This window comes from Mustela erminea, chromosome 17 (assembly GCF_009829155.1).
Source record: "Mustela erminea isolate mMusErm1 chromosome 17, mMusErm1.Pri, whole genome shotgun sequence".
In the NCBI taxonomy this organism is placed as follows: Eukaryota; Metazoa; Chordata; class Mammalia; order Carnivora; family Mustelidae; genus Mustela; species Mustela erminea.
This window is the reverse complement of record NC_045630.1, coordinates 31,186,033-31,211,837: the sequence shown is the minus strand read 5'-3', so window position 1 is coordinate 31,211,837 and position 25,805 is coordinate 31,186,033. Positions and strand designations below refer to the sequence as shown.

General features: G+C 54.7%; 2 protein-coding genes across 2 annotated transcripts; one reads left to right on the top strand and one right to left on the bottom strand.

Annotated features, from left to right (window-relative positions):
- Positions 1-5,701: 5,701 nt before the first annotated feature.
- LOC116576525 (putative protein TPRXL) lies at positions 5,702-10,200 on the bottom strand. The gene is made up of 2 exons (XM_032318865.1): positions 8,618-10,200; positions 5,702-6,389 (listed from the first exon to the last, which is right to left on the bottom strand). Exons 1-2 carry the CDS (start codon positions 9,665-9,667, stop codon positions 6,372-6,374), a joined length of 1,068 nt encoding a protein of 355 aa, XP_032174756.1. The 5' UTR covers positions 9,668-10,200; the 3' UTR covers positions 5,702-6,371.
- A 6,085-nt stretch (positions 10,201-16,285) lies between these two features.
- LOC116575910 (WSC domain-containing protein 1-like) lies at positions 16,286-19,063 on the top strand. The gene is made up of 3 exons (XM_032317544.1): positions 16,286-16,642; positions 17,093-17,257; positions 19,005-19,063. Exons 1-3 carry the CDS (start codon positions 16,372-16,374, stop codon positions 19,061-19,063), a joined length of 495 nt encoding a protein of 164 aa, XP_032173435.1. The 5' UTR covers positions 16,286-16,371.
- Positions 19,064-25,805: the final 6,742 nt, after the last annotated feature.

The following is a 25,805-nucleotide window of genomic DNA, read 5'->3' as shown; positions in this document are numbered from 1 at the left end:
CCGTGGTCTGCTCTTGGGTCAGAAACATGGCCGGTACCCTGCCACGTGATTGCTGGCTTCTGGCCCTGCTCTCTCACTCTCGAAGAAAGGGCGTATGTCTCAGCCTCCTGCAGAACCACCCCGCTCTTGCCTCTTGTCGCCCCTAAGGCTGAGCATGGATCTCCGTATGTTGGCACGTGAACTAAGGAATAAGCCTCTGGAAGAAGAATATCTCTAATGGGGAAGTCTTTCCTGCTACAGCGACCATCCCTATGACAGCTGGGCTTAAGGAGGAAGCGGGGGGAGCTTGGATGACCAGGGTTGCATCAGCCCGCAAACCGAGCAGCCACGCCATGTAACAAAGCATCCGACCCTCAGTGACTTGAGACAAAGGCTGTTTCTTCTCATGACCGGGGCTCTGCGGGTTCACCTCGCTACAGCTGATCTGGGCTACCCTCATTCTGGGGCAGGCGAGCGGGGCATGGCTTTAGGCTCCTGAATAGACTTGGGTCTTTTCCTCAGGTTTCTGCAGAGGCCATATCTGAAGTGGCGCCTCTGCCTGGTGCATAACCTTCTCGGGGGATCCCAGGAATGAAAGCTTGCCCAACTCCAGGGCACAAGGACGTGGCAAGCCTCTGGAGGCATTGCATCAAGAATATCTCATTAGCCCAGACAGGTCACATGGTCCACCCATGTGGACCACCATGGTGCACCTCCCTCCCAAGGGCATGGAGGGAGCAGGGCCTGGCCTTGGGGCTCTGGGGATGGGGGAGGGGCTGTGGTGCCTGGGAAAGGGCTGTGGGGTGGGGTGGAGGGGCTGTAGGGCCTGGGAGGGCCATGGGGCCGGGGGTGGGGCTGTGGTGCCTGGGGAAGGGCTGAGGGGCAGGGGGAGGAACTGTGGGTCGGGGGTGGGGCTGTGGGGCCTGGGCAAGGGCTCTGGGGATGGGGGAGGGGCTGTGGTGCCTGGGCAAGGGCTGTGGGGTGGGGGGAGGGGCTGTAGGGCCTGGGAGGGCCATGGGGCCCGGGGTGGGGCTGTGGTGCCTGGGGAAGGGCTGAGGGGCAGGGGGAGGAACTGTGGGTTGGGGGAGGGGCTGTGGGGCCTTGGGAGGGGCATGGGGCTGGGGGAAGGCTGAGAAGTAAGATCTAGAATGAGGCAGTGAATCCTCCAAACTGGAGATTCAGTCTGTCCCAGAGGAAACCATGGGGTAGTTGGGTGGGGTAGGGGGAGCAGAGAAACGCAGGAGAAGCAGAGGGGATACACGGAGTGGGCAACAGGTGGAATGTGCATGGGGAGGGAAAGGGCAAATGTCTCCCAGATCCCCCAAGTCCGGGTTTCTGCCCCAGAAAGGTGAGAGCCACAGGTGTAGGTGGGGCGTTCCTGAGGGACACATTCCACATGTTGCCAAGATCCTCCGGGACGGAAAGGTCCCAGCAGCACCTGTCTTCCCCTGCAGAGAAGCTGTGACCCCTAGTTTCCCCACAGTCAGTCGGTCTGTTAGCAAATACCCCGTGGAGGTCTGGATGGCTGGCGGGCGAGCAGACCTGCACCAGCGTGGGTCTCCTTCCCACCACCCTTGGCTGCCACCCAGCCTCTGTTCCCCGGGCCCCGCTTTTCTGGCAGTCTCTTGCCCAGTCACCAAATCGACTTCCCTGTTAGGGAGCGACCCCGGTTGCCACTCCTTCAGGAGACCTCCCCTTCCCGGGATTCTGCTTTGTGGCTCTCCTTAGCATTTCCCTCCTGTCCCCCTGAACATTTCTCTTCAGTGTCTCTTCCTGGCGCATTCGAACATTCAAGGAGGGGAATGTCGGCAGCAGAGGTGGAGAGAAGCACTGAACAGTAAATGGTCCAAAATCTTTTGCCTTGGAAGCGCCGGGAGCCTCCTGCTGTGGGGTTGCCTGTGAGGCCTGTGCCCCATGTGAGCAGTGACCCCAGTGACAGCCCCCCCCCCCGGCTCCTCTCATTAGCAGCATTGGAGGAGTCCTTTGCACTGCCCTTCTGGGCTCCTGGGGGCAGGCCTGCAGCCAAGGGAGCTGGACCACCCAGGGCCTGGCAGGAGGCGGGTTGCTCTCCTGACCACACCACAGGAGGGGAAGGGGGCTCAGGTTTCACCTACAAATTTCAACACCTGCTTCTTCCACAATCAGGGACCTTCCACCTGCCTTTCTGCACGCTCCCGCACTACCCCCTGCACTCCGCTAAAACTGCCCCCGTGCTAGTCTGAGCTCCTGCCCACCCTCTTCCTGCCTCTCCATCACGTGTAAATGCCACCTCCTCCATAAAGCCCTCCCTGATTCCCTGGCAGGAGTCACCCACACTGCCTCTCTTCTGGGGCGTTCATAACACTGTAACTGTAAGCACCTGACTGTGCTTCCTGGCCATGGGGAATTTGCCTCAAACTTTGCTTTCCTCCAGTACCTAACTAATGATTCCAGTGGAGTAGGTCCTCAATAAATAGGCGAGAATTCATCAAATTGGGGTGGGAGTGGCAATCGGAGAAGCGACCTGATATGTACTTAAGAGCTCCCGTCCTCAGCTTGTTGCTTTGGAAAAGAGAGTGAAATCGGTTTTTTATTGAATCTGCTCTTTGCAGAGTGATTTTGTGCTCTTTGTTGGGCCAATTACAGTTATGAAGATGAATTATGACAGGCGGGCACCCGCGTGCCTGCATTACCGTGTGCTGGCTGTGTCATTAGTGGCCGGCATCTAGGAGGGGAGTTTGTTGATGTTTCCATCAGAAAAAAAAAAGAAAGAAACATTAGGATCCATAAAAAACAACGAGCAATGATATTTTCCTTTTTATTGGTCATTTTAAAACATTCGCTGATAATTTCCCCCATGCTTAATAGGCACATGCTTGTGTCTTTAGGTAAATCCAAAATTTGCAGAAACGCATTCTTATGATTGTTCCGCTTCCTCCCATCGTGAAGCCCAAATGAACAACTTCCCAAGGCAGCAGGCATGGGGTTCCTGGAGGGCATTGACCTGGCCATACGGGTCACCCTGGGCAGAAGGACTCACCTGAGAGTGAGCACTGACTGTCCAGCTGTCCTCCAGCCAAGGGGGTTTAAACCTGAGAGCATTAAAGGCAGCACAGATGGGGGAACAAAGTCTGGGCTCTGGAGGGAGGGGCCTCCGCAGCCTTCAGGATGCCCACAAGACCCACCCTCCTGTCTGTATTGTGGAGCTGGACAGACCTCTGAGAAGGTGCCGGTGTGTGTGACTTTGATCATGTGTGTGTGAGCGTGAACATGCACACACCCGTGTGTTAGTGCATGGGGACATGTGTGTACATGTGCACGTGTATCTCCAAGTGAGCATGTGGGTAGTGTGTGTACGTATGTGATCATGTGTGTCTGCCTCTGAGTGTGATCGTCTCTGCATGTGAATGAGTGTATACGTGTCCATAGCTCATGCAACCATCCCCAAAACCACTGTAGCCAGAGAGATGGAAGGAGCCGCTGGACTGCGCCCAGCTGGGGCCCCACCCCAGAGATGACAATGACCTTAAATAGCCCCACCCCGGGCACCAGGGCTGCTGGGGAGGGAAACGGGCGGGAACAGGGGGCATGGCCCTGCCTGGCTCAAGCTCTGCCTTCCACTCCATTTCGACCTCATTGTCCTGGTGGGAACAGTGAGCACTAGGGGCCCAGACCCATCAGTTTCCCACTAGACCCCCACAAACCACACTGCAACAGCCCTGGTGAGCTTCCAGGTGCAGGAGACACACCTCTACCCCAAGCATTCTTGTAGCCATGTAGACCCCCCTCAGCACTCCCATCTCCCCGCTGAGGGCCCCCCAGGAACCAGGGAGCTCCTCTCATGTTTTAAGGGGAAAGTGAATTCTGGCATGCAAACATTATCACACATTCATGCACTCGGGATCTAATTTTAGCTGCAAGAGGCTTCGTTACAAGATGCTCACATAATTAAGCAGCTTTGTTCCCGGGGTCTGGAAGCCTGTCTATTCTGTTTCATTTAGGGGAGCAGCAGCCACTTGATGGAGAAGCTGAGAGCTCCAGGAGGCCTCACTTGCACAACGCACAGCCAGAGCCCTTTCCGTGCCTCCAGGCTCTCCCACAAGAAGAACCAGCCACAGGGCCTTTGCATGTCATTGCTCATCAGACCCCTGGGAGCACCAGCCCCCTGTAGGACGCCCAACCATGTGAACTGACTCAGCGTGACCTGGGTGTACACTGAACCCATCTTTCTACTTATCTGCAGGTCTGGTTGAGGTCCCCTGTAAGCCACAAGGCTATCACAGCAGCTGGCTCTTCCCCGGGGAAGGAAGGGAGGTCTCTGCGGACCTGCTGCAGGAAACGGACCATCTACCAGGGGGTCCGGCTGATGCTGTCCTGATTCCAGGTTGGGCAAGAGGGTGGGAGGCCCAAGGGTCAGTGGGCCTGGCCCTCCAGCCATTCCAGTGCCCTTCCCAGCCTCCCCAGCGTCTGGGTCTTCTCCTTAAAGTCACACGGGGGGTGGGGGCCGGGAAGAGTGAGGGCCAGAGTTGGGAGCTAGGCACAGGAGGCAGCCAGGATCTGGCTGTCCATCCCATCGAGACTCTAGGCTTGCTTCGGGGGGTTCGGGGACCCTTGGGTGCACGGCAGGTACGGCCTCCTGGCAGGCCTCACGTCTTCCTACGAGCGTTGCCAGCGTTAAGCAGAGAGCGGCTGTGGGATGGCCCAGGACAGGCTCAGCACCACGGTGAGTTTGGCAGGGACAGGTGTGGAGGCCTCCCTCCAAGGAAGGGCAGCCCGCCGGGCCCTCCACCCCACCTGCTTTCACCACAGTGGCTCTCGGCTTCCCCGGGGCCGGGGGGAGTGCAGGGTCAGGACGTTCCAATGCTGGTTTCCCCAAATCTCTCACCCTGTTTTCTTCCCGTGGCACAGTTTGGCTCAGCCTGCAGGAGGGCAGACCAAGGGGCCCTGCCGCCATCACTCCAGCCTGGAGAAGCTGTCGAGGGGCCCACACACCATCATCCACCTGGCCGGGGTCCAAACCCCCAACACACTGGAGACCTGGTAGCGCGGCCTCATTCTGAACCCGAGGTACCCCTGAAGGGAGCTCTGTCCCTCCGGGCTGAGCAGCAGGTGGCTGAGGACGGTCCCTCTCTGTGTCCCCACCTCTGTCCTCACCCACCCACTCCGCCCCCAGCTGCAGAAACTCAGACACACGCGCCCCACAGCCCATCCCCCTGTTCTCCAAGCCCCTGAGCCTTTGCACACAGTTTTCTCTGCCTCAAGGTTCTTCTCTCATCTCTGCTGGGGTAATTCCTGAGATCCTTAATGTGTCTTAAAATCCACTATTAAAAAATATCCATCCTTTGATCAAACCTCCAAAGCCCCATTTCCAGATTTTTCCTATGAAGGATCTGCACGAAACACTTGGCAGACCCCAGGACACTCCCTGGAGTGTCACTTACTAGAAACTACATGAAGTCCCCACAACCAAAGACTGGCAGGTGCAGCAGGAAGACAAATGAGCTTTGATGATGATTTCAGTGAGGGTAATTTCTCGTTTCCACGGATACTCCACAAACACAGCTGTCAGAAGCACATTGTGTAAATCAGATGCTAATTAAATTAAATCCCCACCAGAATTAAGGCAGCAGAGTATCTTGTTTTCCTGCATGCTGGGCTCTCGATGGTGACAGCTGGAATACTGTCATCTCAGGTACATGGGGCAACAGCTGCAGGGACTCCATTTTCCTATGTATATCTTTTGTGCACTTAGAGTCTTTTCCTAGGTTTACATTTTTCTTTATTTTACAATCTGATTCTTACCTGTAGTAAAAACAAGTATCATAGACAGGTATACAGCAAAAAGTAATTCCCTTCTATCCATCTCTTTCTCAGATATTGGTAAAATCCTTCCAAACTTTCAAGCACACAAATATATTTTTGTTTTTTACATTCATGGTTTCACATTATACTTGTTGTTCTGTCGCTTAATTTTTTCACTGAATACTGTAATGGAAATCTTTCATGATAGTACAGATAGAGCTACTTTAAAAAAATAGTTGTATTGCAGTCCTTTATATATCAATAACTATTTAGCTAGTTCTCTCATGAAAACTATTTAAGGTGCTTCCAATATTTTACGAATAAAAGCAATACAGCAATGAACATGCTGGCAGCTTATTTAGAGAAAAGCACTTACTGTATTTACCTGCATATCTTTACACCCCTCTCTTCCTTTTAAAAGTCAGATTTTTTTAAAGGACAAGTGAAGTATTAAAAGGAACTAATGGAATATGTAGATACTGTGTGAGTTCAAAGGGGAAAAAATCAGGGTTTTAGCAAAACAATTATTAAGTTATTTGTGTCAACAAACCAGAAAGCCATGTAAAACTAATTTTTTTTAAAGATTATGTCTGAGCTGGGCAGATGGAAAATTATCTAGATTGACTGCTCACTCCCTGTGGAATTTTTTGAGGATTCCACTTTATTTCTTAAAACCGTCCTTTTCCTGTTCCATGCTCAGAACTATGTGGTGCAGCTCAGTTCACGTTAAACTATCAGGCTTGTTTGGCAGCAGGTGATGGGCATTTTAAAAATTTAAGATGTTTCTAACAAGATGCCATCAGCCACAAGGAAGAACCTGGGTTGGTGGGCAGGAGGGCAAATTTTCTTCCAGTCCTTTGTTTTGACAAGCCCCAAACTCCATGTACAATAAATGCAGGACATGGCTTCATTAGCACATATGGTCTTAGGACAGCTGCCCTTTATTTTATACTCGTGACCTTGTACTTTTGAACAATTGGTGGGTGTTTTCCTTGAATACTTGGTTTTGATGATACTGTTCTATGCTCTCGTCTAGTTATGCAATTCTGTGTTCTTCTTGACTTCATAAAAGGATATGACAACTATAAAGTGGTTACACTGTTTTTCAGATTAAGTAAATATTTCAATTAGGGGAGTAAATATTTTTAGACTGGGAGTGTAGCTAACTCTTGATTTGGGAGTGTGCTCCTTAGTGGAGTGGATCTTGGATTAGTGGTTTTACAAGGAGTGTGTAATGGATATCTGGGCTATAAGTCTTGAGTCTTGACCCTGTCCAAAAAAAGCAAAGGAAATTTCTAAAGTTTTTCTTGCAGCAATGCACTGAAGCAGAGGAGGGGTGCAGTTAGGATGCTTGCCTTTCTTATCCGCTGGTGAATTTCGAAGGTATCAGGCTTCCTACTGCTTCTGGCACCTGTTTTCAAGTGTCCCTTTTAAGGATTCAACAAAGTAGTAGAGAGCTCCACCTGACTCTTGTTATCTTCCATTTATTCAACATAGATAATGGGCGGTACCCGCAGAATGTTCTGATCTACTAATAATTGTGTTGTCCTTGATGGGTGTGCTACCTGATAGATTGGGAATTTCTAGTTTATGGCATAATTTCTCCTTAATTTTGTCTCAGGCCTTGAGAAAACTTAGCTAAAAACATATGAGTGACTTGTTATCAGCCAAAAATTCCATGCTGCTGGGCCAGGCACAGCCTACTCTGTTTACCTGCAAGACTATGGTCGATGTAGGACTCCCATTCCTTTCTGGTTGACCTACAAGACCCAAGACTAATGCATAACCTCCTCGTTCGTTGGTTGTGATCTTGTATCTAATCCATATGGGACTGAGGAGTTTTGGGGGGGACAGTCCTTTCCGCGTCGTCCTTGCTCCCTCCCTCTCCCAGGTGACTTGTTTCTTCCTCATTCTTCTCCTGAGTGCCATCAGGAAGGGGCCCCCAAATGCCTGGCAGAGGGAAGAGATGCACGGAGGGAGGCCTGGTGCTTGTATGAAGTGGGATGTCACTCAGCGCTCAGGGAGCTGTCATACCCTCAAGGCAAAGCTGTCCTCCTTTGCCCTGAGCCACAATCTTGGATGCCAGACCCATACTCTAGGCCAGGAGTGTCTTTACATCGCCCTAGGGCTGTGAAGCAAGAAGATTCCGTGGGGTCCCCAGTGGGAGAGGAGCAGTGCTTCCTATAGGCAAGGGTGAGTCTCCCCAGTTTGCCCTCCCCAGGCCAGTGTTCTCCCAGGCCCATCCCCGAAACGGAAAACCTACTCTCTTCAAGGGTCTGTCCTTCCAGCCCTACCCGCTCCGCTGGGCCACGGGAACCTGGAAACGGTGGCGTCTGGCTTCCCATGCCAGCATCCATTCGGCCCCCAACTTTTGCCCACATGACCCACAGAAGAGACTCAGGAGAGCTATGCAGAGAAAGTAGAACAGGCTTTAATTAATGAAATGAACACTACCTAAAGGTTCTGAGAGGAACGTGAGGAGAGGGGAAGGGAAATCTGTGGGCAGCGGCAGGAGTCCCAGGAGCTGTGGGACTGGAGGCCAAAGGGACACGATCTCCGTGTACTGTCCCAAGGCCCATGGCCCCTGGGATCACAGACGAGGCCTCAGGCCCCCACCTTCCTTAAAAATGGTGGGTCAGGGATTGGGAAGTTTTCCCAATGTTGGATGGAAGGCTGGGAGTCCGGTTTTGCTCCAGTACGAGGCTTCATTTGTGTCTCCCATTCCACACTAGTCTTGCACCGGTGTCACATGGAAGTACACCACTAGATACTTCTCCAGGTAGCTGTTGGCTCAGCCAAGCCTCTGCCTCTTGGGCCCTTAGGAAGTGGGCTGTGAGGGGGGAGAAGATGGTTTCTGGCACGGTGCAGCTCTTTTACGTCCTCTTAGGTGCTGGGCACGGGATGACAGGTTCTTGGTGGCAAGGCTGGTGTGGGCCGTGCTGACCACTAAGGCAGTGGTGCTAGGAGGAGAGGCCAGGACGCCCCCGTTCCCACGGGCAGCCTTGCTGGAAGTGCCACCGTCCGATCTGGACCTCTCCTTGGTCTGGTGCCTGGGGATGTGATGAAAGGGAGGAGCACTCGGGGCTCCCGACACAGGCTGGTTCGTTGTGCTGGCTCCCGTGGTCCCCGACAGGGTGCTCTGGCGTGGGCGGCCCCCTGTGTTTGGGCCCAGGCTTGCCCTGGAGCCCTGCGGGCCACTTGGGGCCCTGCTCGTTGCTGCTGCAATGCAGAGTGCCCCAAATCTGGAGCACAGATCGGCAACATCATCTCCTCTCCCCAAAACTGGGGTTGCTGCCGAAAGCCCCATGCTGATGGGGGCCGGCCTTGTGGTGTCAGTTGGGGGGCCGGGGTGCTGGCTGTTGGGCCCAGCATGGGACACAGCGCCGGGCATTTGGGGGGCCGCTGTCAAGCCAGGGGCAGCGACAGTGGGTTGGGATGTGCTGGAAGATGGCTTGTTGCCCGGTGAAGCTCTTTTGCACCTAATCAATCTCTGGGCAGGGGATGAGGGGGTCTTGGTGGCAAGGCTGGTGTGGGCCGTGCTGACCACTAAGGCGGTGGTGCTAGGAGGAGAGGCCAGGACACCCCCGTCCCCGCGGGCAGCCTTGCTGGAAGTGCCGCCGTCCGATCTGGACCTCTCCTTGGTCTGGTGCCTGGGGATGTGACTAGAGGAAGGAGCACTCGGGGCTCCCGACACAGGCTGGTTCATTGTGCTGGCTCCCGTGGTCCCCGACAGGGTGCTCTGGCGTGGGCGGCCCCCTGTGTTTGGGCCCAGGCTTGCCCTGGAGCCCTGCGGGCCACTTGGGGCCCTGCTCGTTGCTGCTGCGATGCAGAGTGCCCCAAATCTGGAGCACAGATCGGCAACATCATCTCCTCTCCCCAAAACTGGGGGTGCTGCCGAAAGCCCCATGCTAATGGGGGCCGGCCTTGTGGTGCCAGTTGGGGGACCGGGGTGCTGGCTGTTGGGCCCAGCATGGGACACAGCGCCGGACAGCTGGGGGGCCGCTGTCAAGGCAGGGGCAGCGGCAGTGGGCTGGGATGTGCAGGAAGATGGTTTGTTACCCGGTGAAGCTCTTTTGCACCTAATCAATCTCTGGGCAGGGGATGAGGGGGTCTTGGTGGCAAGGCTGGTGTGGGCCGTGCTGACCACTAAGGCGGTGGTGCTAGGAGGGGAGGCCAGGACGCCCCCGTCCCCGCAGGCAGCCTTGCTGGAAGTGCCGCCGTCCGATCTGGACCTCTCCTTGGTCTGGTGCCCGGGGATGTGACTAGAGGGAGGAGCACTCGGGGCTCCCGACACAGGCTGGTTCGTTGTGCTGGCTCCTGTGGTCCCCGACAGGGTGCTCTGGCGTGGGCGGCCCCCTGTGTTCGGGCCCAGGCTTGCCCTGGAGCCCTGCGGGCCACTTGGGGCCCTGCTCGTTGCTGCTGCGATGCAGAGTGCCCCAAATCTGGAGCACAGATCGGCAACATCATCTCCTCTCCCCAAAACTGGGGGTGCTGCCGAAAGCCCCATGCTGACGGGGGCCGGCCTTGTGGTGTCAGTTGGGGGGCCGGGGTGCTGGCTGTTGGGCCCAGCATGGGACATGGTGCCAAGTACCTGGGCGGCAACTGCCAAGCCAGGGGCAGCTGCAGTGGGCTGTGATGTGGCGGAAGATGCCTTATTACACGTTGCAGCTGTTTTGCACTTAATCAGTCGCAGGGCAGGGGATGAGGGGGTCTTGGTGGCAAGGCTGCTCTGGGCCTTGCTGACCAGGGACGTGGCACCACTAGGAGGAAAGGCCAGGATGCTCCCGTCCCTGCAGGAAGTTCTGTAGCCGTCTGTTCTGGACCTCTTCCGGCTCAGGTTCCTGGGGGTGTGACTGAAGGGAGGGAAACTCGGGGCTCCCGACACAGGCTGGTTCGTCGTGCTGGCTCCAGCGGTCCCCGACAAGGTGCTCTGGCGTGGGCGGCCCCCTGTGTTCGGGCCCAGGCTTGCCCTGGAGCCCTGCGGGCCATTTGGGGCCCTGCTTGTTGCTGCTGTGATGCAGAGAGCCCCTAATCTGGAGCACAGACCTGCAACAGTATCTCCTCTCCCCAAAACTGTGGGTGCTGCCAAAAGCCCCATGCTGATGGGGGCCGGCATTGTGGTGCCAGTTGTGGGGCCGGGGTGCTGGCTGTTGGGCCCAGCATGGGACACAGCGCTGGGCAACTGGGGGGCCGCTGTCAAGCCAGGGGCAGCAGCTGCGCCAGGGGCGAGGACAGCAGAGGAGGTAACCGAGCCTGGCTGGGCACTGGCACAGGTCCCCCGGGAGGCAGATGCGGGTAAGGGAACCACATAACCTACCTGGGTGCCACTGCCCAAGGACAGCTGGACTACTGCCGTGCTCAGGGCCTGGAATGGGTCTGGAGCCTGAGCTGCCGGCTGTCCATGCGCGGGAGAGATTTGAAGAGTGCTGGCTCCGGGCCACTGCCCACCAACAGCCCCGAGTGGGGCCTGGGCAGTGGATCCCGGGTTGCCCCTACCTCCAGGCAGTGCAGGCAGCCCTGGGGGGACTGTGACTGAGGCTGTGATGTCCCCGGACGGCATCGAGCGGGCCTGGGTAGATGCAACGTTGCTCCCACTGCAGCCAGGGTGAGACCCCAAGGGGAGAGGCTGGGAAGAACTGGAGCAGTCCCTGGAGGTGACCTGGGAGTCAGAGGCTGGCAGGGGAGCAGCCACTGCAGCAGGCAGGGCCAAGGCACTGGATGGGCTAGCTGGGCCACAGCTGCAGGTGGCCTCTGTGTCCCCTCGAAGAGCATCTTGGATGCGCTGGAGAGCAGCTTTTTTTTCCCGGTCCAGGTCCTCCACAGTCACTCGAAACCCCGGCTCAGGGGGTGATGGCAGCCTCAGAGGCTCCCCTCGCCTGTGTGGCAGCAGAGGAAACTTGCGTTTTCGGGGCCTGGAACAGTCAGCTGGGGATGAATAGTTCCTCTGCGCTGCCTTCTGCCCCGTGGTGGTATCGGCAGCTTTTTCCGGGGGGTTCTTTTGGCAAAGTGCAGGCACTCCGGCAGGACACAAGGGGCTCTCTTGGCTGACTTTTTTGGGGGACCTCGGGGGCTGCGAGGCCTGACTTGTGGCCAGACGCCTCTTCTTCTGGACCGGGTGGCAGCCCCTGGTGGAACTGTAAGAACTGGTGATGGCATTTCGAGTGGGGCAGGAGCTCCTGTGGGAGCTGGGGGACTTCTTATTGTATGGGTCTTCTGAGCTCTCTTTCCGGGGGACGGCTCTCAGCAGAGGCCCAGGCCTGGGCACAAAGGAAGAGAGGCCTCCGTGGACCCCAAGGCGCCTAAATGCCCCCTGTGGGGCCTCAGTGCCTTTAGGGTCCTTTCTGTGAGTCTCTATCTGGGCTGTCCCTTTGCCGCTCTGTCTGGGATTTCTGCACACCTGCTCCGCTGTGGAGTCACCATGGTCATTTCTGGGTGTTGAGGGCCGCAGCCCAGTGATGACCCGCTTCTGCAGCAGACAGGGGGTGACCGTGTCCACGATGGACTCGGAGCGGAAGCGGCAGGACGTCTGTGATCTGGCATCTGACAGCACTGATTTCAGCCGGCAGCCCCACCTACAGGAGGAGGTAAGAAGCCCCAGAAGAAAGCGCGGGGTCGCCAGGGTCCCGGAGTACCTTCTCCAAGCTGCTAGGACGGAGCGCGGATGCCAACTTGCGGGGTACTTGGAGGACCGCCTGTGAGTGGACCCTGGGGCATGGACCGCCGGGCGAGCCCTGGCCTCCAAGAGTTGTCTGCGGCCACAGTGAGCCCGGTGGGGGCGGACCAGCCCTCCTGGCAGGTGCGGACCCCGCAGAGCCCGGGGATGGGGGGAGGGGCATGGCCTGCTCAAGGAGGTGCCCATAGAGCAGTCCGGTAAGGTCAGACGCTGAGGATAGCGAACTAGGCTCGCAGTGCTCTCCTTCAGCTGCCAAGTCACGGCTGAAGGCCTAGAGCACAATGCGGGGCCTGTTGCCAGGACACAGCTTTAGAACCTGGAACCTGAGGAGTGAGCGCGCGTGCAGGAACCCCTGTGCACGCGCACAGCTTCTGTTGGGTCACCGCCCAGTGCAAGAATCAGGCCTGCAGAGGCGCCATGGGGGGGTCAACTCCCTCGTTCCCAACCCTTGGGGGATTCACAGATCTCTTGGGCTTGAAGGCTGAACTGAGGAAGGGGAACGGGAGTGCAGTGGGTGCCAGCCATCTCCCCTGGCTGGGCCTGAAGCACTAAGGGACAAGAGTTGGTCCCATAGCTGCGCCCCTGCAGACCCATCAGCCGGGCATGGCAGGGCTACATGCATTTTCTCTTCCCTGGGCAAGTGCCTGCATTGCCTCCTTCCCTGGGTGTCAGGCCCTTTGGTTCTGGGTGACATCTTGGACCGTGGGCTCACATGTTGTGCGACTCTGGCCTCTAGGAGATGCTCTGAAGACCTTTAGGGTTCTTTACCCATTTTGATTAATCCAGCAACAGGGTGAAGGTCCAAGTGGGCATTCCTGGTGCTCTCTGGGCTTTTCTCTCTCGCTGCTGCTGCCACTCGGAACCGAATTCTCACCACTGACTGCGGCAACTGCCGTGCCAAGTTCTTCATGTCTGTCCATTCCTATCCAGTCCTCAGAGGCACTTTAAGAAGGAGGGAGTCTTCTCCCCCCTGTTCCGTAGTTGGGGACGCTGAGACACGCAGATGATTCACAGCCTGTCCCAGGTCACCCAGCTGGCAGGCTGATGCCACCCTGAGTCCATGCTGAGAGCTGGGTCCTAGAGGCTTGCAGGCCTGGCTAGAGCTCAGGCCCTGACCTTCCCTCATCCGTATAGGTCTTAGAGCTTGTTGGACACAGGTGGGAAGGGGGAGAAGGTGTGAGCAGCCCCCACACTGGGACTGGGGCTTGAGTGGGGCCTGTTCCCTGTAGCCTGGCCCTGACCCCGACAGCTACATTTGCAGTGTGGCCCATAGGCGGGGTGGACCCCTGTCCCCCACAGGGCCCTTTGCCACTCTCCCAGTACAGCTTGGGCTTTAAGGGTGCTGGCCTGAGCATGCAAGAAAGGTGGCCTGGGAGATGACGCTGACTGCCGTGGACACGGTGGCAGGTAGTTGGGAAAGATGGGGCAGCAAGCAGACAGAGAAGCAGAGAAGGGACAGCACTGCAGAAGGAGGTGGTAGGGGAGAGGAACAGAGGGGACTGACAACACACACACACACACACACACACCCACAAGCACATGCACACGCACACACAGAGAAACAGGGCAGATAGGAAAGAGGGGAGGAGCAGCGACCCAGGGATACAGTGAGGCCATCTAGATCCTGCCCTTCCTCCTGGCTGCTCGTCAGGTCCCCAGTGGGCAGGTCACCTCCACTGTGTCCTAGTCAGTCTCTTCCTCATCTGCATAGCAGTTTGGTGGGACCCTGTACCTGCTTGCAAAAGTGGGTTTCATCTACCGTTCCCTGTGTCCAGGGCTGGCCTAGTACCAGAGCTTTCATCTGCTCATGGCCCAACCCACACCAGGGGCACACAGAGACTTCAAGCAATGAGAGCTCCTGAGGCCACAGACATGCTTCCGGGGGCTCAGGAGGCTGAAAACTTGGCCTGGGAAGAGACTTTCTTTCCCTGGCAGTTAGCAGCTGAAAACGGTTCCCCCCAGGCCAGGAGCCAGCTGTGTTCTTGGATAGTCTGTGACCATGGAGTTGAACATGCTTTCCAATTGTTCAGTAACAGGAGTCCCAACATAACCTGGCTCACATATTTTTATATGTGGATATAGATTTTTATCTGTCCGTAGAAAAAATGACAAAATTCTTTGTTTTTAGAGTTATTTCTCATACCTGAATTCATCTCTACACCGTGGGGGGGGGGGGGGGGCGGACTCAAACTCACAACCCTGAGACCAAGCATCACACACTCCACCGAATCAGCCACCCGGGCAGCTCGTCTTTTTAGAGGTTATTTCTAAAATTCTGCCTTAAAATTTTTTAAAGATTTTATTTACATATTTGTCAGAGAGAGATGGAGAGCACAGGGGGAGGGGTTGTAGCAGGGGGGGGAAGCAGACTCCCCTTTGAGCAAGGAAACCAATGCGGGCCTCCATTCCAGGACCCCGGCATCATGACCTGAGGAAAGGCAGATGCTTCACACATAGACAGTCAGGGGTCCCAAAAATTCTGCCTTGAATTATCAATTTATTTATTTATTTCTTATTAATTGCATTAATTATTATTAATTTTTATTTTATTATTTTCCTTTATTAATTTTATTTTAAAATTAATTTAATTATTTTGTTTATTATTATCATTATTATTATTTAGCATTTATTTTAATTTATCCTTTATTTATTATTTAAGGACAAGCTTAGGGAGTCTGTGACACTCACCCAGGCTCCCTGTGAGCCTGCTGTCTGGGACTATAAATAGGAACATTTGCTGATAGAACTGTAGGCCAAGGCAAAAATGGCCCTCTGGACATGTATCTAGGGACCTAAAGAATCAGAAATAAAGATTGGTCACTGACTCACTAAACCTACATTCCCAGAGCTAAAAGCAGATCCCTCTGAAAATAGAGAATTCCAACAATAAAGTGAAAACGAACAGCAAGAAAGTCAAATGACTCAAACATCAATATCAAAAAGCAAAGGCATGTCATGACTGAAACAAAGCAGAAGGCCCTTGAAAGTAGTCACTGTAAGATGGAAAACTGATGTGACCAAAATAATTCAGAGAGGAAATAGGGTTTAAATACCGAATAAAAATAGGTCTCAATGATTCTAAAGACCCACGTCCATTTTAAAAACTGCAGGGCCCCCCTTTCCAGCTGTCCAACCAGAACCTGGGAAGCACACACAGGTGCTGCAGTGATGGGGGAGGCACAGAGACGGATGGAGGAGGCCCCCTCGCTTGGGTGTCTGGGACCCAGGAAGCCCCATAGCTTCTAGAACGGGATCTTGGCCCTGACATCCCCAGGGCACAGAGCCACAGGGCACCAGGGCCCTTGCTGGTCTGAGCTCACTGTGTTTTCTGTAGCTGAGAGTGTCTACAAATGTCCCCCAGGAGAGACTTCACCTAGGCATTTGGTAGGGCAGACTTCAAGGGACTGGTCCCCTGGACAGTGATGTGATGTGCAGGAAAGGGGAGACTCTAGGCTTCGGGATGAACAGGCTCAGTCCCACCCCTGAGCCCCGTGAGCAGCAGTGGCCCTGATGACACAGGGTGGGAACGGTCACCCTGCCCCTGCCTCCCTCCCCCGCCACACACGAAGACTCATCATGAGACCAACACAGCCAAAATGCACAGTTCACGGAGCTCCCCCTTCCTTATGGGAATCCTCTCCTTTCTAATACCTGAGCCAAACCTGAAGGTGCTTAAAATAAAAGGGAGTATGCTATGGTAATGAAAACATGTCATTTCTCTCTAGTGTATTCCAACATGAAAGCTTGCCAAAACGTGAGCTTTTATTTATTTTTTTTGAAGGATTTATTTATTGATCTATTTATCTATTTGGAGAGAGAGCCTCTGTGTAAGAGAGGAGGGGCGGGGAAGAGGGAGAGATGCAGACTTCCTGGTGAGCAGAGAGCCCAAACTGGGCTCCATCCCAGGACCCTGAGATCATGACAGGAGGTCAAGGCAGATGCTAGTGGGCCTTGCACGGGAAGAATGGCCACCATCCATGTTGACAGGAGCCGGGAGGCCTGGCCCCGGTGGGCACCCCAAATGCTTCTCCCCCCTTGCTCCCCGGCAGAAGTTTCCCCTGGCCATCCTGTGGGGCTGGGAGTGCTACTGTGCTTACCCCACACCTCAGTTCAGCCTCCGGGATGCCGTGGATAGTGCGCTATGTGGCCAGGAACCCAAGGCACAGAGGCTGGCTGGATACTGCGAGGTCTACCAGAAGCCCGTGCAGGGTGAGTTCGGCCACTGGGCATGAGGTGTGAGGGGCCTTCCCTGCCATGTCTGCCGTGTGTGCTCTCTGGGCATTTGGAGAGACCAGTGCGGCTGCATGCGTCCTGGGGTAGAGAAGGGAGGCCACCACTGTCCCTGGAAGCTGGACACAGGACACACCTGACCTTTCCCTGGGTCTTGGGACGGAGGTACTTTGAGGAACAGCAGGAGAGCCATGAAGCAGGGCCCCACCACCCTCCAGCAGAATCTGGAATGTTCTGTGCTGTGCGGGGAGCCAGGGCTCCCTGCCCGGGCTGTGGGAGGCCTCATCATCCCCGGAGCTCTCTCTGGGCACAAGTCTGGGTGGCCGCCCCTCCCCCCCCAGAACTACCTCGGTTTCCTCATCGATGAAGCAGGAGACGGGGGCAGTGGGTCCGGGTGGGGCGGTCGGTGGTCAGCCTCTGGCCTTTCAGACACTCGCTGTACAGACCGGCGGTTTCTGCCAACCAAGGCCAAGGTGTTTGTGGCTCTGCCGAGCTTCCCGGGAGCCAGGAACATGTGGGCGCGGCACCTCATTGAGCACGTCACCTGCTTCTACACGGGGAGTTACAGCTTCGATGGGACCCTGTACAACAAGGGTGAGTGAGAGCCACAGGGCCTGGAGTCCTGGGGGCCGGGGAACCAGCACTGCAAACGCATTCCCAGCCCTGCGGCTGGCCTGGGACTCGGGACATCCATCCTGGCGGCTTACGCTCCCAGGCTATGACCACTTTCCGAATTTCCCTTTGTTGGCAGAACCCGCAGTAATTCTGTGAGATGTCACCGGCTCGTTTTTCTGATTTTCTGGGAGGCCAGAAGGAGCTCCTCAAAGCGCTGTTTTTTTGAAGATGGGTGCAAAGGACCCTGGAGTTGTGTGGCCCCTAGTCTCTCCCTGCAGAAGTGAGAGGCCTCCCTGTGCTGAGTAGGACCGAGAACCCCAGCCAAGTGAAGGGCTGTCAGTCCGCCGTCATGTGTCACCCCCGTTGCATCCAGATTCCTGACCGGACTATGGTTTAGGAAGAGAAGCCCAGGTCCATAGCATCCTGAGCTTGGCGGGGGGCTCTGGTCTGGTGGGAGAAGCCAAGAAAGCCGGTCGCTCATCCTTATGCTCTGAGTGTTACCGGCACCCCCAGGGGGGCAGCCAGATGACCTGTTCCAGGGTCCTGCCTGCTGTGGCCTGGCGCCCGTGGAGTCCCATGGCACGGGCTGCTGGCCAATGGCTAGTCTAGAGGACCGTAGCCATCTGCACAGCTGGTGGTCTTGCTCTGCAAGTGGCTGGCGTGGCCACGTGTGATGGCCCTGGGGGTTCCCCCTGTGAGGCTTATGGGACTGGTGCGGGGTGGCCGCTGGCCTCTGCACCGACCCCCCAGTGACATGCATGGGCACCCGGTCTGTCCTGGGTGATTGTGGCCCATGGGACACACAGAGCAGCTGCTGTGGGGACAGGCCGCCGCACACAGAAGACACTGCAGGTCTTGGGGTGCTGGGGACCCGATCCCGATCCTGATCCCGTGTTTACAGCCTGTGGTCTGGCTCCTCTTTCCCTCATTCCCGGTGCTGGGCAGTAGGAGCCCCGGCGAAGGCTGACAGTTGTTAGGCCTGGGGCAGAGATCTGTTTGAACTAGGTTGGGTTCCAGGAGGCAAACCGGACTCAGAGGCCTTGTTTCCCAGCATCAAAGAACCTGGCCCTGCCTGCTGCACCTTTGCATGCCCCCTCCCCCACTCACGAAGCAGATGGTGTTGGGGCTCGTCGCTGTCCCCAAGAGCCCAGGAGACATGCATGTTCGTTTATGGAGCATGGGTCCCCGGCTGGTGGACCCTGGGTCTGTCAGGATATGGCTGGAGTCTAGGTTCTAGTGCACCCCTCTGGGGGTCCTTCTGTGACATCTGGCTGCACCCCCTGATCAGCCCCCTAGTCCTAGTTCCTGGGAGGTGCCCCTCCATCCCCAGCATAAAGGCCACCGCTGAACGAGCCCACAGCGTCTTGCTGACCCATGTATGACTCTGTTACGGGTGGGGAGGGCTGGGACCCCACCACAGGACCCCAGGGCCCACTGCTTGGGCGGGGGCTGGAAGCCCGGCCTCACAGGGACAGCTGCACCAGGGGCCCAGAACCCCGTGCTGCCCTGCGATCCTGGCAGGTGTCCTGCCCACTCTGGCCACGCCTGAGGCCATGACTGCCTCTTGGGTTGTTGGCGATGCTTGCAGGAAATCGCCTTGCAGATGCCCAGAGGCATGCGCCTGCAGGGTCTAGACTTGTGGGGTCTCCTGGAGGTATGCTCAGCTCTGCCTGCTGCCACGGCAGGGTCCATCACCATCCTCAGCGGCCTCACGTCTCCCCCGCAGGGTTAAAAGGCAAGAAGGACCACTGGCAGCTGGCGCACCATCTGCGAGAAGACCCATGAGAGCGGCCACAGGGAGATTGAGATGTTTGACTCGGCCATCCTGCTGATCCAGAACCCATACAGCTCCCTGGTGGCCGAGTTCAACTGCAAGTGTACCAGGCACCTGGGCTACGCGGTCGACCGAAACTGGAAGAGCAAAGGTGGGCAGAAGGGATGTCGGGGAGGCCGGGCAGTTCTTCTCCTGTGCAAAGACACCTGTTCCCGGCCCTGCCCGGGCTCGGCCGCTGCCCCCCTGCAGTGTGGCTGGGACACGGGTCCGGGTGGCGAGTGTTGGGACACTGAGCAGTCAGAGGGCAGCAGGTGTGGGGCTGTCAGGTGGGCAGGACCGTCGCCACAGACCCTGTCCGGGCAGATGCTCCTATCACCTCCAGCCCACCTTGCCCCTTGCTGGCACCCCAGGCGCAGGAGGCTGAGCTCTGGTCCCTCCTCGGCTCCCAGGGGCCTCAGTTTACCCACTCGAGACACCAAGGCAGTCCCTGTCTGAGCGTGGTCGTGAAGACCAGGGAAAGCGAAGGGTCCCCACACCATCTGAGGTGGCAGGATGGTCACAGCTGTATTTGTTGATATTGACACCGTCCCAGCAAGACAAAAGCCCCAGCATGTCTATATTTGCTGGGATCATCCCGTGCCCAGAGATTGATTAGGTGCAAAAGAGCTTCACCGGGCAACAAGCCATCTTCTTGCACATCCCAGCCCACTGCCGTTGCCCCTGCCTTGACAGCGGCCCCCCAGCTGTCTGGCGCTGTGTCTCATGCTGGGCCCAACAGCCAGCACCCCGGCCCCCCAACTGGCACCAAAATGCCGGCCCCCATCAGCATGGGGCTTTCGGCAGCACCCCCAGTTTTGGGGAGAGGAAATGATGTTGCCGATCTATGCTCCAGATTTGGGGCACTCTGCATCGCAGCAGCAACGAGCAGGGCCCCAAGTGGCCCACAGGGCCCAGGCTTGCCCTGGAGTCCTGTCAGGGACCACTGGAGCCAGCACAACGAACCAGCCTGTGTCAGGAGCCCCGAGTGCTCCTCCCTTCAGTCACATCCCCAGGCACCAGACCAAGCAGAGTTCCAGATCAGATGGCTGCACTTCCAGCAAGGCTGCCCGTGGGGACCGGGGCGTCCTGGCCTCTCCTCCTAGCGGCCCCACCTTTGTGGTCAGCACGGCCCACACCAGCCTTGCCACCAAGAACCCGTCATCCCGTGCCCAGCACCTAAGAGGACGCAAAAGAGCTGCACCGTGCAAGAAACCATCTTCTCCCCCATCACAGCCCACTTCCTTGGGCCCAAGAGGCAGAGGCTCGGTTGAGCCAATAGCTACCTGGAGACGTATCTAGTGGTGTACTTCCATGTGACACCGGTGCAAGACTAGTGTGGAATGGGAGACACAAATGAAGCCTCGTACTGGAGCAAAACCGGACTCCCAGCCTTCCATCCAACATTGGGAAAACTTCCCAATCCCTGACCCACCATTTTTAAGGAAGGTGGGGGCCTGAGGCCTCGTCTGTGATCCCAGGGGCCATGGGCCTTGGGACAGTACACGGAGATCGTGTCCCTTTGGCCTCCAGTCCCACAGCTCCTGGGACTCCTGCCGCTGCCCACAGATTTCCCCTCCCCTCTCCCCACGTTCCTCTCAGAACCTTTAGGTAGTGTTCATTTCATTAATTAAAGCCTGTTCTACTTTCTCTGCATAGCTCTCCTGAGTCTCTTCTGTGGGTCATGTGGGCAAAAGTTGGGGGCCGAATGGATGCTGGCATGGGAAGCCAGACGCCACCGTTTCCAGGTTCCCGTGGCCCAGCGGAGCGGGTAGGGCTGGAAGGACAGACCCTTGAAGAGAGTAGGTTTTCCGTTTCGGGGATGGGCCTGGGAGAACACTGGCCTGGGGAGGGCAAACTGGGGAGACTCACCCTTGCCTATAGGAAGCACTGCTCCTCTCCCACTGGGGACCCCACGGAATCTTCTTGCTTCACAGCCCTAGGGCGATGTAAAGACACTCCTGGCCTAGAGTATGGGTCTGGCATCCAAGATTGTGGCTCAGGGCAAAGGAGGACAGCTTTGCCTTGAGGGTATGACAGCTCCCTGAGCGCTGAGTGACATCCCACTTCATACAAGCACCAGGCCTCCCTCCGTGCATCTCTTCCCTCTGCCAGGCATTTGGGGGCCCCTTCCTGATGGCACTCAGGAGAAGAATGAGGAAGAAACAAGTCACCTGGGAGAGGGAGGGAGCAAGGACGACGCGGAAAGGACTGTCCCCCCCAAAACTCCTCAGTCCCATATGGATTAGATACAAGATCACAACCAACGAACGAGGAGGTTATGCATTAGTCTTGGGTCTTGTAGGTCAACCAGAAGGAATGGGAGTCCTACATCGACCATAGTCTTGCAGGTAAACAGAGAAGGCTGTGCCTGGCCCAGCAGCATGGAATGTTTGGCTGAGCAAGCCACATAAAGGGATTATTTTAACAGCAGGCTTTCAGGAGGCAGGGGAGACAATGGTAAAGGGAAACAGGCGATGTTCCACCCTGAGCTGCTGGGCTTCAAGGACGCGTATCCTCCTCTCCACCGGAGGCCTGCTGCTAGTTCGGGTTTTCTCAAGGTCATCGTCAAGCATGCTTGCATGACCAGTACAATTTCTCCTTAGTGATATTTCAAGCAGGCTATCATTCTGAGGGACGGTTACATTTCCCCCTTTTTGTTAATGCAGAAGCAGCATATCCGTTTTGCAAGTTCTTGAACCATTAGTCGTCAGAAAGAACTTGGGAATTTATGAAGAAAACAGAATGAGCCCTGCAGGGTGCCTGTATTCTTTGCACTCAGACAACTCCGTGGAGCAAAGGAACTCATCATCCATGAGGCGTGTCAGGATCCTTGAGGGATTTGCTTCATGGGAAGAGGTTGTGTGTTCATCCTTATCTGAACCAGAACCATATTGTCTGGTTGTAGAGACCCAAAACTTTACATGCCCATGTCATTATTATACTTGTTATTTTAAGAAAGCAATCTAGATATTGACTTTGAGATACAAACATCAAAAGGAAAAACACAAGGTCAAATATATATATGAGGACTGAACTTGTGGCATCTCTCATTGTATGTGTAATGTAGGGCTACCCTTATGAGAAAGAACAAGGAATTCTATTTGGATCAAAGTGTGCTGTGCACATATGTGGTTTTATGCTATCATTTTCCTTATTTCTCTGAAGGGAAAATAGAGTGGTGATTGGAGCTTGGTTTATGATTTTAAGGAATGGGAGACAAGAGATATGAAAGGGCAGTGTTCATGCTGATGTGGTGCTCAGTGCCCAAGGAGTGAAGGTTTGAAGCTTGGACTTGGACGCTCTGGTGTTCAGGGAGGATGTTGTCTGAGTTTCCCACACAGAGTCACTTGGCTGGTCTGTCTAAATGGGCCAGCTCCTGCCATTTTAAAGGCAGCTTGAACGTGGTTTGAAACCCTAGGGCACTTGAGGAATGATCTGGTTATGACAACTGTTTGGGTCAGTGTAGACACAACCCAGGAAATTTCAGAGCTAATGATGAGCACATTTCTGAGGCTGGAGTTTGCTTCTCTTTGAGAAGCCTTGAGCTGGAGTGGGAAACAGTCTCTGGGTCTAATGAGTCATTGTGTAAGTCTGAGCCTGGCAGGGTTGTCAGATCAGAGAGCTGGGAGAGTGTGAGGCCATGGGGGTGGACCGTCACTCTTGATGTGCAGGCCAGCTTGCTCCAGGGACAGGGCTTTGCTTCCTGGCCAGCCCTTCTGCTGCAGATGTGATTCAAAAGTTGCTTCCTATTTGGTTCTCAAGCCCTCATCTCAGCAGGGGGCTTGGTGGGAAGCAACAGAACCACTTCTTCCAGAGCCACACCCCTGAGAAGTCCTCTCTCCACATTCCTGTGCTGTGGGGAAGAGGCCAGTTTTCATTTGGAACTGAAATCTCAGTTCCTGTCATTACGCTCTGAGGCCACCAGTCTCCATAAAGCTCCAGTTCCATGCAGGGCCTGATGTGCGGGACTGAGGCTGAGCCTGGGTGGCCTGCTGCTGTGGCTGGTGCAGGTTCCTTCCTGAAAACTGCTCAAAAGCCTAGTTTGTGATGATGTCCCAGGAAAGAGGGACTGGTGCACCATTCTGCCCCACCTTAGGAGGATGCTGGACTTCAATCACAGGTGGCTGGTGCAGAGAGGAGAGATTCTGTTTCCCAGGACCTTGGCCAGAGGGAGATTTGGACCCTGGGATGCTTCTCTGCTCAGCTTCCTCGGATGAGCACCTGAGGCAAGGAGAGGAAGTGTATGTGCTCACCTGTAATTAAGGAAGGTGTCTGGTTTCAGTTTTCATGTACAACTGGATTCCTCTTATCACTCATTTTCCTGATGGTGTTCAGGATGCAGTCGTTGGACCTTTTTGGCAGGACATCCTGGCTGTGCAAGAGCTCTGGTCACCTTTTCCCCCCCCAGAGCTCTGGACTAGGAAATCAGAAGGAGTCAGTGGTGAAATCATCCATGTAGGCCTCTATTTCTCCCTTGCCCAGATGGACTAGTGAGTGTGATAACTGCTCTGGAACTATAAAATATATAACTGCTCTGGAGACAGGGCTGGGGTGCTGACGGGAGAGTGGGGGTATTGCTTGCTACCCACAGAGGGGCCAGGTGGGACTTCACCAGGAAGGTGATACTTGAGTCAAGATCTAAAGAAGGTGAGTGATATCACATAAAGAGCCTTCTAAATGGAAGGAAAAGCATATGTAAAGGCCTAGGGGCAGGAGCATACGAGGTATGTCCAGGAACAGCAACAAGGCCCTGTGGCCACAGTAGACAGCTTAGGACATGACCTCAGGGAGGTGACGGTAGAGTGACAGCCATTGCAGGGCCATGACCACATGGGACCCTGTTTCACTGGGCCATCCTGGCTACAATGCTGAGAGCAGAAGTCCCAGGGTTGAGGGGCAAGGGAGGTCAACAGTGAAGTTTTCCTGAAACTCAGGCAAGAGATGGGCTCCAGCGTGGACCAGACTGTTGGTCTTGGAAGGAGTGGTTAGCCCTGTTCTGGGAACCTGTTGAAGATGGAACTCACAGGATTTGCCAATGGGTTAGATGTTGGGAATGGGAGAAAGGAGAAATTGAGGTAACTCCCAGCTCCTTCCCCGAGCAAGGCGGAGGAGAGGGTAGGAGGTAGTCTTTGTTACTCCTGCTGAGGCAGGTGCCTTTCACAGTGGATCTGCTGATGTTTGTGTCCAGGAGAACCTATAACATCCCCTTAGCAACTTTCAAGTAAAAGTCTCCCTAACTTTTCTCAAAGTTCATGGTAAGACACTTGGCTTTTTGAAAAGATCTATGTTATTACTCAGCTTCAGTAATAGGAAAAAACCTGAAGAAGATTTCCCTCTTATGAAAAGAGTTGAAAAGTGAGCATCGCATTCAGTATCTGTTCTGTGGGGAACCACCACCGAGGTGGCATGCACCCCATTCAGCTCCTTTCTGGGCACTACTCTCTGCATCCAGCTGCCAGCACTTTGAATTGTGTCTGTGAGCATCTGCTGTTTTATTTCCATTTTCTTTGGGCATCTGTTAGGATGTTATGTCCTGAGGCCTAAGAAAGGTCAAAGAGAAGGAATTTTTGGAGTTTGAGCATGCTCACTAGTTTTTCTTTTTTTTTCTTTTCTTTGCTTTGCTTTTTTCTTTTCTTTTCTTTTCTTCTTCTTCTTCTTCTTCTAATATGTACTGTCAGAGCAGAGAGAGTCAATTATCATATGGTTTCACTTATTTGTGGAGCATAACAAATAGCATGGAGGACAAGGGGAGATGGAGAGGAGAAGGGAGTTGAGGGAAATTGGAAGGGGAGGTGAACCATGAGAGACTATGGACTCTGAAAAACAATCTGAGGGTTTTGAAGGGGCGGGGGGTGGGAGGTTGGGGGAGCAAGGTGGTAGGTATTATAGAGGGCACAGATTGCATGGAGCACTGGGTGTGGTGCAAAAACAATGAATACTGTTACACTGAAAAAAATAAATTAATTTTTAAAAATGTCTAAGGAATCCCCCCCAAAATATATGTACTGTCAGTATTTATTTATTTTTTTAATTTTTAATTATTTTATTTTATTTTTTCAGTGTTGCAAGATTCATTATTTATGCAGCCACTTTGGAAAACAGTGTGAAGATTCCAGAAATTAAAAATAGAGCTACCCTATGGCCCTGAAATTGCACTACTGGCTATTTACCCCAAAGATACAGATGTAGTGAAAAGAAGGGCCATATGTACCCCAATGTTCATAGCAGTAATGGCCACAGTCGCCAAACTGTGGAAAGAGCCAAGATGCCCTTCAACAGATGAATGGATAAAGAGGATACAGTCCATAAATACAATGGAATATTATGCAGCCATCAGACAGGATGAATACCCAACTTTTGTATCAACTAGTTTTCTGTATAATTTAATGGTAACTCCTTCTTTACACCAATTCTGCTGTGAACAGTTTCTTAGGAAAAATGTACTTTCAAATAGCGGGGAACATGTACCCCATCCTGCAGGGTTAGGTTTAGTCTCTATGCTGCACAGAATATTCCATGACTTAGGCATTTTTATCACTCAAGCATGGCAATTTTGACCACGTTCACCTCTTCCCCCATCCTTGAATCTGGCAACCATCAATGTGTTCTCAGTATCTATGTGTTCAGTATTTTTTTGTTTCCATGTGGAATGTCCATGAGAGGATCCTGGTATTTGTCTTTTTGTGTCTGAGTTACTTAGCATAATGATCCCAA

Excerpts from the sequence above, each read along its gene's own strand:
- LOC116575910 (XM_032317544.1), top strand. The coding sequence starts at position 16,372 with ATGCTAGTGGGCCTTGCACGGGAAGAATGGCCACCATCCATGTTGACA. Across the intron at positions 16,643-17,092 it reads CTACCAGAAGCCCGTGCAGG|ACACTCGCTGTACAGACCGG; the intron begins GTGAGTTCGGCC and ends CTGGCCTTTCAG. Across the intron at positions 17,258-19,004 it reads TGGGACCCTGTACAACAAGG|GGTTAAAAGGCAAGAAGGAC; the intron begins GTGAGTGAGAGC and ends TCTCCCCCGCAG.
- LOC116576525 (XM_032318865.1), bottom strand. The coding sequence starts at position 9,667 with ATGGGGCTTTCGGCAGCACCCCCAGTTTTGGGGAGAGGAGATGATGTT.